We start from the raw sequence: 12716 nt of genomic DNA on the forward strand, positions 1-12716 counted from the left end.
GACAGATCTCCCTCCCACTGAAGAATCTTTTGCTAATGCCCAACCTGAGCTTGCCCTGACTCAGCTTTTCTCCATTTCTCCATGTCCTGTTGTTGATTCCCAGATTGAGATCTCCCCCTCCACTGCCCCACTTTCCAACAATTAACTTATTTTTAATGATCTCTATCAGATTTTTACTTTTTGTTGTTTGGATTGTTTTTTCTTTTTCCTGCATTGCTGATTTTTTGATAGTCCATCTATTTTTATAATAAGATACTTCAGGTCAATTTTTCAGGTAAAAATCACAAACCTATAGGAAAGAAGGAGATTTTTATTAATCTGTGATGAAATATCTGTATTTTCAGGCCCACATTACTGGAATGCTTTCATAATACAGGTACACAAAAAAGGAAAAGATTGGTTAATGTACCATTAATGAAGAGAAATTCTACATGTTTTTTAAGAATATTCCTTCTCAGATCATGTTAGTGGAATCCAGGGAGAGGCAGAAACAACACCATTATATCTGAGAAAATCTTATTTCAGTCCGGAATCCAGTGTCATCCTTTGCTTGTAATTTACTTTCTAGTACTGCAAGGGCCTGCACGGCAAATCAAGGTTTTCTCCAGCAGAATCCATGCATGGTCACTGATTCAGGAAGAGAATTCTATCTCGTGCAGTGCCTTCTCCAATTGTCCAAGGCCTGCTGAGAACAAGATATCAGATGATTATCCACTTAATGTTCTTGGACTGGTGCTTAGATGAATGGAGGGGGGGGAATATAGCCAGGGCACTTTTTCCATCTCCAAATCAGAGATGCACAGAGTTGTCTCTAATCCTATTGAGTGTTGCTCTAAGTCTTTGTTTTCCATCCCCAACAGATTTGGTGTTGCATTCACACACTGAATTGCCCTGGTATCCCTTCGTTATTAACTAAATGCCTCCAGTGACTCAGGCATTGGAATAACAGCGGAATGTGGCGACTGCTGAAATTACTCATGCAAATGTTCTTTTTCAGAATCTTTTTTTTCTTTTGTGTTTCAGGTGATATTTGAATCTGTCTCTTTGAAAGGACACCCCGGGTACATAGCTGTGGATGAAGTCAGAGTTCTCGCCCATCCCTGCAGTGAGCACTCTTTATTTTTCTGACTGTACCAGTGTGTTATAGGCCACAGCTTGTAGTGGAAGGGAGTGATTTACCCAGCTGGGTCAGCACTAAAATGTCTTATATCCCTCCAAGACCCCTAAGGACAGTCAGCCTCGCATAATTACCTACCTTTGCAAATTGAGCAAAAGGCAAAGCTGCTCTCAGTTTATAGCTAGTGGAATTCCCTCTCCTTTACTTGTTAATAAACTGACGGTTTTATTATTTCTTGATCTTATTGCTGTAGAAAACAATCTAAAAGGCATCTCAAAACAGCCTGTGTGGTCAACTTCTGAAAAGAACAACCAAACAAATTGTTTCAGTGTTTCCTTGGTAAGAGGCCTGTCCCAAAGGTGGGTTGGTCTCAACACATTAGACCTGCTCTGAAAGCCTGTAAAGAGATTAAAAATAAATCTTATTCAGACCCTGCACTTATACAGAAGTAGAAACTAATGCAGCTCCATTACACTGTTCAAAACTGTTAGTGCTACACTTCTTCTGTTGCAGGCACAACAGTAAGCTGAGTTTTACTTACTTTTTTCATGTTTAAAGAAGCATTGAGCCTCAGTCTTTGAGTCTGACCTTGTTCAGTTCCTTTACACCCCTCCAGTGGGGCTTGAGGGCTTTGTATATTTTATGGATGCAATGTACAGTTTCTTGTAAAGATTTTTTTTTTTAACAAGCCCTCTTTCTGGCTCATGGTTTCAGTAAGTCAGTGACAGCTGCTCACAAAAAAAGAATGATGGATCATATGGATGGAGTGAAATCAACTGGTTTTGCTGTGATCAGAATGTCAAAGAACATCTGCCATTCAATGTGACAGACATGGTTCTGCTCAAGTTTAACAGGACATTTTTGATAACTGCAGTATGCTTAATTGCTGCTTAAGTAAATTATATTTGTATTTACCATGTGCTCAGTGCTCAGGCCTTTGGGTGCATTTACTTCATTAAGAAATACTTACAGTCTGTATTAACCAGATGTTGCTGATAACTGGCATCATCCAGACAGGTCCCCAAATGGTCTGTGCCTTCCACAGCGTGTTGGGTGATCGCTGGTCCCTTCACTGGGAAAGAGGCCACTAAATAAACCACGGGGCAAAGCCTCCACAAGAAAATGATGGGATTTAAAGCAGTTAGGCAGGATGTTGTGTTATATCCCTGCTTAATTAAGTAAACTGATTTTGAATCCATTTCTTCAGGTCCTTCCTCAAAATTAAGTGTAGTCTTGGTGACTCAACACCAAAATGATTCAAACAGGGTTGGTTGGTTGGGGTTTTTTTTAATCTGTTTGCAACCCCCAGCACACAGAGCTCATTACAGGCTGCCAGTTCTCTGCAGTCTCTCTGTAAATGCTTCTCCTCTCTGGTTCCCAGTGCTGCCTTTGTTGTTCAGCTGTGACAGTCACCAGGGTAAATGTCACCCACGTGTTCTCTTTCCTTGTACAAGCTTAGCCCCTCAGATTTGTTTTACAATTGTTGTAAATCAAAACACAGGGACCATGAAGCTCCTGGTGACCCTGGAAGTTGCTGAAATCATTGGTCTTATTTCTTCATTTCTGCTTTACCTTCACAGATGGCAGCATAGCAGGCAAACCAAAGCCAGCAGAAACAGTGAAATGCCCCTAGATGACACAGTAATCCAGAAAAATAAATATATTGCTGGTGCTACCTCTTTTTTTCCCTTTGTCCAGTGAAGCAATGCACTGGAATATCCATTTTCCTTATGCTAAAAGCTCATTGACTCTGTGTGCATGAGCCCTTGCCATCACAGGACAACCCATGCTCCAGAAGCTGGGCAGACCTAAGGACCAGAATTTTGGGAGTGGTGGGACTCTACGCCTTTGTATTTGTAGCTGACTTACAGCTGCCCACTGTAGACTGCAGGCAGAAATACTAGAATTATCCTGAAATGCCATGTAGAACGTTCTGCATCTCCCCCAGAGGGAGTTTTCCAGTAAATCTTGATGCAAATTCCTGCTGCCCAGAAAGCAGGATGGTACAGAGTCCCTGTCCTTCAGGAACTGTCAGTGAGCTGTGTGTTGGATGGGACAGAGAAGCAGATAAAACCATTTGACACGGTGTAGGGACGTGTTCTCTGCTCATGTGTCAAACTCTTGTACATCAAGTCTCAGCCATGCACAGCCACAGACGCCCCACATCCCTTGGAAGTTTTGATTCCAATGGAAGAAGAGAGGTTATAATGTCCTCTGAAATTATGTATTTCAGTGTCTAATCGTACTTGAAAATGTACAGATGTTGGAAAATACGGACCTTTTCAGGCGTAAGTTTATTCAGTGTGTCCTACTGAAACTTCTCAAATGATGCACAAACTTTTTCTGAAGCCCTGCAAGAAATTAGTTCACTTAAAGGTGTTGCATTCACTGCTGTAATCTTGTTTATACTTTTCTAAGCTAAATAGAGACCTAACTCAGTCTGGTATTTAATCAGAAAGGTAATCCTCCTATCTAGTTCCTTTGTGAAAAAAATCAGTGCCTGCATTTTTCATATCACTGGTTTAATTTTGAAGTAATGCTGAATTTAGTGTCAGCAAAACACTGGTATCAGTGATCTTAAACTAAACCAGTGATACAATACTGTCAGTTAAATGAAATATTCATTTAATAGCTGATTTGATATTGATGATGCATTATTCTAAAGGTCTAGGATGTATTTGATGGTCAATAAAAGAAAAAGGATAAAAGGCCCTTGTGAAAATGAGGTTTGGGTCAGTCATGCTTGACAAGCACAAAAGCATTTGACTTTTTTTGACCTTTTTAGAAACATAGTTTTCTGAAGAAAAGAGATTACTCAATTACTCTTTATAGCAGGCAATAAGAAATTGTGCCGGTGACCATGAACTTGTGATTTGATCCAAGTCTGTGTTTTGAGAGGTGCCAGGGCTCTCTAAGATCCCTTAGGCCACCCTCCCTCATCTCCATCACCACCTCTCTCTGCAAGGAAAAGTTAAATGCTGAGGGGCAGCTTTATTTTGCAAAGCCACTTCGGCAAGGAGAGTCCCACGGCTTTGGGGAGTGTTTGGGTGGGTGCAGCACAGTCGGGTCCTGCCTTGCTCTACCCTTGCAATCCTTTGTCTCTTTTGCCAGGAAAAGCCCCCCATTTCCTACGGCTGCAGAACGTGGAGGTGAACGTGGGGCAGAACGCGACGTTCCAGTGCATCGCTGGGGGGAAGTGGTCCCAGCACGACAAGCTCTGGCTCCAGGTACAGTAATGCCCTGGTGGTTTGTCTTGTTTAATTCAGGGGTTTGTTTGCTTTTGCAAGTGAAATATAGAGGTAGAGAAAGATTGGTGATGAGGCAAAATCTTTTCATCGACATCCTTTGAAGAACTGCCTGAAATCATTTCTAGGCAAGAGTTTAAGGTGACAAAGCATGGAATTAGGGTACAGAAAATGGAAACAATGGCCAGTGACAGGAAAATTCTGGTTTCAAACAAATGCCCACGTACCTGTAAACACTCAGCTATAAAGCAGAAGAGAGAGGAAGTGGAACAAGTTCTCTTGAGCTCTGTTATGCCATCTGCTTTCCTCTCACCCTCTAAAAATGTTCTCAGCATCCACTGAGATACATTTTTGACTTATTCTGTCTTTTTTGGGTTCTTTCATTAAAATCTTTCCACTGTTACAATTAGTTGTGTATAAAAACAATTCTGACCTGTAGCAGTATGAACCCTTCCCTGTGAGAAGCAGAGTTTGGGGAGGAAATAATTGCTGTTGTTAATGGAAACCTGCTTTCCATTCTCTAAAATGGCAACATTTAGTGAAAATAGCCTTGGAAACAACCCTAAAAACTGTTTACTGGAAACTGGCAAAACAGCAATGTGCTTTGCTTTGAAATTCCTAATAAACTGGACAAATGAGCAAGTTGAGGTGTTTGTACTGTGGAGAACAATTTCTGGCTAATTCTTTGTCTGTCCCTTTTCCAGTTGGAAAAATGTGGCCTGGCATTGGTAGAGAGGTTTATTGGGGAATGCTGGATATGCAAGGATGTCTGCTCATCCAACCAATTTATTTAAATTGGTCCAGAATCAGAGTTTTGCATCTGAAAAGGCCAAATTCACAGAATCTGTTCATTTGTAGTGTTTTCCCAGGTGAACACAAAGCCTTCAGCTGTTGTATTTTCACATCCAAGTGGGGCCTCTAATTACACTGTGTGGAATTGCACAGTCAGAGATGCCACTTTGCAGCCTTTGCAGGAACTAATCTTAGAGAATATCCTGAGCTGGAGGGACCCACAGGATCACCCAGCCCAGCTCCTGGCCCTGCACAGACACCCCAACAACCCCACCCTGGGCATCCCTGGCAGCGCTGTCCAAACGCTCCTGGAGCTCTGGCAGCCTCGGGGCCGTGCCCATTCCCTGGGGAGCCTGGGCAGTGCCCAGCACCCTCTGGGGGAAGAACCTTTCCCTGATAACCAGCCTGAACACCCCTGGCACAGTTCAAGCTGTTCCCTGAGTCCTGTCCCTGGTCACAGAGAGCAGGGATCAGAGCTGTGCCTCGGGAGGAGCTGCAGCCCCTGGTGAAAGGTCTGACCTCAGTCTCCTCTTTCCTACTCTGACCAAGCCAAGTGTTCTCAGCTGGCCCTCATATGGGTTCCCTTCTAGACCCTTCACCCTCTTTCTATCCTTAGAACACATTAAATGCCCAGATATATCTCAAATATTACATAGAAGTGTGAACTTAAATATATCATAGATTCACATAATGGGTTGGAAGGGACTTTAAAGCCCACCCAGCCCCAGCCCCTGCCATGGGCAGGGACACCTTCTACTGCCCCAGGTCACTCCAAGCCCTGTCCATCTTGGCCTTGGACAGTTCCAGGGATCCAGGGGGGCAGTCACAGCTTCTCTGGGCACCCTGTCCTAGGGCCTCAGCCCCCTCACCTATGTATAAGGCTCTTTAAGGCCCAGCTCACACAACCCTGTGGATTTCCTGAGGGAATGGCTGAAGTCTTCTCTTAGAAAGCTGTGCTTGTACAAGACCTCTCCCAGCAGTATGAACACAGAGCTCTGACCGATGTTAAACATCCCCAGGAATTAATTACACCTAGATGCACAAATGCACGTCCTGCCTGTCTCCATTATTGCATTATTTTTCTCTGTCTCTGCAGCAGTGGAATGGACGGGACACAGCCCTGATGGTCACTCGAGTGGTCAACCACAGGCGTTTCTCTGCCACGGTCAGCGTGGCCGACACATCGCAGCGCAGTATCAGCAAGTACCGCTGTGTCATCCGCTCCGACGGCGGCTCCGGGGTCTCCAACTACGCCGAGTTAATTGTGAAAGGTACGAGCATGGAACCAGCAAATTCATACAAGAGGAGTGTTTTCCTTCCAGAGGACAACTGTGTATAAAAATTGGCATTCTCTTGGATGTACTAGTTTGAAAACAAACCAGTGGGAGGCACTAAGTCAGAATAACAATTTAATGGGGAAATTAAAGAAAAGGAAAAAAAAAAACCTAAAAGAAAACACTGGTTCAAACCGACAGAGTCAAGATACGACCTGAGTCCCTGTTAGGCAGGGTGGTGGTAGCAGTCTGGTGGAATGGTGGCTGCAGTCCTCTGAAGCGGTGATCCTGTAGAAAAAAGGGTCTGCTCTTCCTCAGAAGGCCCAGTGGTGGCTGTGTAGCTCCTGTCCTCTGGAAATGCAGTGGAAAGGTTGTCTCTGGTGTTCAGAATCTCAGATTATATCCAGGATGGGATGCTTGGTTCCTCCCTCTGGGTGGAGCATCTCACAATGGGGTCATGAGTCATGAGGCCAAGTGTTGATTAGGCTCATTAACAGAAGATAGTCCGGAGGGAGTTATCTCTGAGTCATGCGGCAGGACAATGATGGGCCATGAACAGAAAGATAGTCTGGGGGGAGGAGGCAAGGAAACACTGCCCCACCTGATTTCAACAGCTCCTGAGGATGGTAATAGAATACACTGCAACCCAGGACATGGACCTTCTTCTTTCATGCATGTTAAAATAAGAAAAAAGGGTAAAAGTGGCATGAGTTTAAGTTGGTATCTTGAATATTTGAATTTAAACTTTGCACTCAGCCCTCTTTGTAAGCTTTTGTAGTAAAATATGGTGGCTGTGGAGACTTTTACTGTAGTCAGCTGAACAGTTTGTCAGTCAGATTCACCTGCTTTCCTTTCCAGTATTTTATCAGGCAAAAATAATCTTGTGATGGAGCACTGTGTCAGGAGAGGCTGCTCAGGGCTACTGGCAGTAAATGCTGGGATTGATTCTGCTGATGCCCTGAAGTCCACAGTAGAAGCATCAGTAGTTCTTGAAGGGTGTTTGGATTTTAGCCGTGTTAATTACCATGATTCAAGAGCCTGACACAGGCAAGGTGTGTTTCAATCTCACCTTCACAAGGTGTGTGGTGAAAGGCTGTTCCCTATGCTGGGTTCTTATTTATTTATTTTTCAAACTTGCCTTGAGCTGCACGACAGGAATGCTCACTGGCTCTTAGGTGGTGCGTTCGGAAGGCAGCTGAGTAGTTCCTGAGGTACCCTGTGTTTGGGGTGAGAGGAATTTGAAGTCTGGGTGTGCTCACAGGGTATAATTTATTGATCTAAATGGAGGGTATGAAAATGGAGGGCAGCTGTTGAAATGAGATCAAGTCGTCCACTGTGCTACTTTCTGCCAGCTGATTCTGTCATTTGGTGATCAGGTGCCTCTGTAGTGCCTTGGAGTGTTGTGTGGTGCAGATGTTCAGATGACACAGATCATGAAGAGAATGCTTGTTGTGGATGCCAAGTGCTTTTAATTCCCACCCGGTGATCCTGTATCTTGTTCCAGTCTGGAGGAATTAGTTCATGATTAGAACAGAATTGAGTTGCCAGGAGTGGCATACCTAGGACTGTACCACAGCTAAATAGAGGGAAGGCAGCCTTCCAGAGCAACCAGGTATCAGAGCACTCCAAGCTGAGTTAGGTGCCTGGAACTTCATGTTTGTTGATACCAGCAGGGGAAAAAATAGAAGAATAACTTAAAACCATGAATGGCTGGATGTCCACCAGGAGAGATGCTGATGGCTTCATTGCTGGATTGCTCAGGCAGATGAACCCACCTGGAAGAAACCTTAAGAGAATAATGTTGTTTTGGGAAGGTCCAGTCCTGCTGCTCATCCCTGATTAGGGAGCAGGTGAGGTTAAGTGGCTCATTTGAGGTCAGTTTGATACCACCCTGTGACATACTGGGACTGCCAACCAGCCTGACTAATTTTAGTGTGAATAATAGCAAATTTGTAATGCATGTGCACAGGCTGAAATGGAAGCAAACTGGAATTGTTTAATTCTGAAGAGATAATTATTGAATTTTAATAATGTACTTGAGCATACATTCAATTAGCCTGTAATTGAAGTTTTGCTCAATTGATAGTCCTGCTCCTAAACCTGCTAAATCCAAGCTAAATCTCTGCTTCTCATGTGCTTTTTCTTCATCAGAGGAACAAAAAAATCACAGGGTGTTTCTTCAGCAAAGAATAAGATTTAAAAGTGTGTCTGTGTATCTTTTTAATTGAAAGATCTGTTTGCTTCCCTATGCACAAGAAGTTTTATTGGAGTATTTAGAACAGAAACTAGTTTCCATTTCTCAATATTGAATGAAAAAGTTTGGTAGATATCAAAATAGAGGTTTTACTTTGAAATGCACATACTCCTACACCCCAAATCGGACAGTAAATACCTGCTCCAGCAAATGAAATGGTGAATGAAGTAAAATACACACCACCTTGCTTGTCTGTGGGCACCTTTACTGAGAGAAATGTATTATTGTAAAGTAATTACTGGCAATCTTATACAAAAGAACGTAACTGTATTAGTTCTAAATTATTGCAGTGTGTTTAGTGGCAGGAGATACATTTGTAATCCTGTGAAAATGCTGTTCTGTAGGCAGCTATTTGCTGTATGTGCTAATGCTTCTTTGTCTTCCGCCTTGTATAAATGACAATACATTTATTCTTCTCTTTGCACTCTCCAGTCCTAACAGCCAGACCAGAGAAACCTATCATTTCCACCTGCACCCCTTGCCATCCTTTGGTGCTCCAGTGGAAATAGCTCTTCTCTATTTCTTCTCTCTCACTGTTGCACATACAGTAATTTAATACAATTTTGTACAGGGCAGTTTAAAAAAAAAACCCAGAGATTCTCTGTCTTGCTATACTGCTCACACCTGAATGGAACATCTCTTGCCTGTAATTTTCTTCCAAGTAAAAGCTGGGTGGCAGTTACTGGTACTCTGAGCAAAATGTAGGCTTTGATTGTGTAAAAGTTGTTTAAAGCACTGTGGAAATTGGCTCGAATTTTATCATTTAAGGTCTGTATTAATGCTGGTGTCCTTCCAGGACACTTGCCACGTTAGGTAAGGCTGTGGATAACATTTTGAACTCTTTGGGGGAGTGTATGGAGGACTGTTTGCAGTTGGTTTTTTTTTTTCCCCTTGATTCCTTTCAGGTACTCTGGATACCCAAATTAATCACTCAGTATATGGTGGGAATCCATGCAGAGCTAGCTGATAAAGAGGGAATATTACATCATCTATAACCTATTTTTCATGAGCCAGTTTGCTGAGATTTTCACTCTCCAGAAGTCTCTCAAAATTACTTTACTGCTACCTGTTGCTACCTTAAAATTCTTCTAAGGCTCCTGGCATTTTCTTAGGGTCTGTTCTGCTACTACAGGGTTAGGAAGAGCCTGTTGAGCCTCAGCACAGCCTCTCTACAGACCTCTAAGGGTATGTTCTAGTTCTCTTCAGTTTTGTCTTAGTTGATTTTCAAAGTGTTTGGTTGAAAAAACAACCTGTCTCTTACCTGAGTGGATTTCTGTCATCCCTGTGATATTTGGGACAGCTTTTATCAGGCTTTTATCAGTCACACGAAGAGCTGATGCCTTGAGTGACACAAGAGGGAGAGGTGGGTTCCTTGTCACAGTTGTTTACTATTCTCTCTCTAGGTCTTTTCTGGTGTGATGTTTGTCACTGTAATTCCACCATCTGTTTATTAACTCACCAGGTACACCCTGAAATCTGCTTGAGTGATCCGAGTCTCTTCCTAAAAGCAGGCACTGGAATTTACAAGAAAAAAAAACCAACCCCAAACCACAAAACAAAGGAAAACAACATAGACACAAGCACTAAGCAATAAACTGAATGAAAAAAACCCTGTCAAGTTGTTGGAGTTGAAATACTCAGGTGTGAAAAACATGATAAATAATTAGCTATTTAAATAAATCCTTATATGGAAGCTTCTCCAGTATGAAATACACTGCGAAAGATTCAGATTTACAGTTCTAAGACAGACTCATCAAGGAAAAGCTCTGCAGGTATTTTGGCTGTCTCAGTATTTATAACTGGAGCTGACTCCAGAATAGTTCCAGTTAATTATTTAACAGCAGAAAGTTCTACTAAAAGAAAGAACTTTCTGGAGCTTAAAAGTCATAGGAAATGAGAACATCTCTGTTCTTCAGCTGAGCCTGATCTTGGGCTGCAGCTGGCTCTAGAAATGTCACATCAGGCTCTCCACTGACTTCTTGAAAACAAGCAGTTCAGTGTGGGTATGAAAGTATGTGACTCATATATGTGTAACATAGTCTGGAATGTGTTCCTGGGATGAAAAGAGAGTTGTCTTCCTTGTAATTATGTAGGAGACTCACCAACTCCAGTGTTTTTCACTTCCTATAGAGCTGTTCTGGACAAGTGTGATGAGTATGAAAAAGACCCTTTAAAGCTTTTGGGTACTGGTTTGTTTATTTTTCTAAAAAAAAATATGTTCATGCTTGATACACAGATAGTTCTACACCCTGAGATATTCATGCCAAATGTGCCCATTGAAACTGACACACCATCCTTGCCATGATGGGGTAGTAAAAGCTCTGTTGGAGATGCTCAAGTCCCTACCCTTCACCCAGGGGGTGGGGGTGTTGATACGAAAAGTAGACTCTGCATTGCAACTGTCCTCTTTTGCCATCAGGGTGGCTGGGAGGCCACATCCCTCTGTCCCTTAGAATGCTTTGGGAGACAAGCTCAGCTGTGGTACATGCCTGGTTTAGATTTTACTGTTAAAAATATATTTTTTTCCCATGTGCATTAATAAGGAGCTGGAAGGTGTGAAAATTCCTGTCTGAATTTATCAGGTTCATCCAGATCGCAGAAGTTTCTGTGCATGTCTGTATTCATCTGCCTGAGTTCTGCACGTTAATCAAGGCCCTCAAAGTTCTCACCTTGTGAGCAGGAGTCAGTCCCTGGCTGGTGCTGCCAGCAGTGTCAGGACACTGTGATAATGAGGGTTCCCTGGCTGCCTGCTCTCTCTTTCTCTGCTCTTTCCCAGTTTACAGAGTACAGTCAGTGCTCAGAAGGTGATGTGCTGTGCTGTGAGAAGCTGAGTTCAGATGTGATAAGACATGTGATGATGTTGCTCCTTTGAGCACTACACCAGCACGGAGTGGGAGAAGTGCATCCAGACTGTTTATGGGCATTATGCTGCCTAGGAAATATCTGAATGAGGGAGAATGGCTCTGTCATTAATAGAGTGTCTGAAAAAAATCATTTCTTCCTTTATTTCTTTGCAGTCACAGCGGTGTAGGGAATGTAACACTGCCTTCCTTGGTGTTGGCTGGTAATTACCTGAACTTGGCACTGCTCTGTTTAATTCTCCAGTGCAGCTCTGTAGCAGTTGCTTTAACTCAGTTTTAATCATTAGGTGGGTGTGTGGTAAGAAAAGGGGAGGCAGAGAGATTACAAACACCAAGCTCACCACGAGCTGTAGCTCCAATTTCTCTTCTTTCCATCCAACCTATTATCTGTGAAGCCAATGAAGGAGATGAAAGACAAAGCTGTTGAATTGTAGGTTTTCAGTAGTATGAAACATGAGTCCTCTCAAAAGGAAGCATTTCCCTCTCCTTATGTTTAACTTCCAAAACAGAGCTGGGAAGTGAAGCCATTTCCTTGAGAAGTGATTAATGTGCAGTTTATATAAAGGATCCAGTTTTCAGCATTGCATCCAGTGCCACACTGACTTGCAGTAAAGGTCCAGAATATGCTTTCCTTGTTTCTCTTGTTTATATTAAACAAGGTATAAATAAATATATTCAGGAAGAACACAAAGCTACAAGGGGTATGTGACAGGTTCATAATCTAATGGTGTGTTCTCAATTCAGTCTATATTTTTCCCAACTTCTTTGTTTCTCTCTTCAGTAGCTTTTTTGTTCCAGTGTTAGATGAGCAGGGAGTACTGGTTTAAACTTGACCTTGTTTCTAACACTCTGGGAAATGATAATGGCTTTCCTATCACACCACTGAGTGCCTTGACTAAATACATGATATACATGCAAACGTTTTAGTTTCTTGTTAGATTTATTAAGGAGGTTTAAGGCGACTGCACAGAAATTAACTCAGGACAGCTGATGCTCACAAAAGAACATAAAATACCAAGAACTCATCCCAGTGCCTTTCCTACCTGGAAGTGTTCTTGCAGTGGATGACCAGCAGATATGTGCCATTATAAAACAAACCTGGCAGCTTTTCATTCTTCTTTATTCCTTTTTAACGTACGAATTTTCATGCAAGTTAATTGTTAACGATGCTCA

At 42.5% G+C, this 12716-nt stretch overlaps 1 protein-coding gene across 12 annotated transcripts in view; it reads left to right on the plus strand.

The window, feature by feature from the left end:
* Nucleotides 1-12716, plus strand: part of PTPRT (protein tyrosine phosphatase receptor type T) — a 430013-nt gene that overhangs the window by 163030 nt on the left and 254267 nt on the right. For all 12 annotated transcript variants that reach the window (XM_039563312.1, XM_039563314.1, XM_039563318.1 and 9 more), the window contains exons 4-6: nucleotides 1024-1105; nucleotides 4229-4344; nucleotides 6251-6425. In XM_039563312.1, coding sequence (XP_039419246.1) covers nucleotides 1024-1105; nucleotides 4229-4344; nucleotides 6251-6425 — 373 coding nt within the window. The remainder of the gene's footprint in view (nucleotides 1-1023; nucleotides 1106-4228; nucleotides 4345-6250; nucleotides 6426-12716) is intronic.

Source organism: Corvus cornix, chromosome 20 (assembly GCF_000738735.6).
Source record: "Corvus cornix cornix isolate S_Up_H32 chromosome 20, ASM73873v5, whole genome shotgun sequence".
NCBI classification, from domain to species: domain Eukaryota; kingdom Metazoa; phylum Chordata; class Aves; order Passeriformes; family Corvidae; genus Corvus; species Corvus cornix.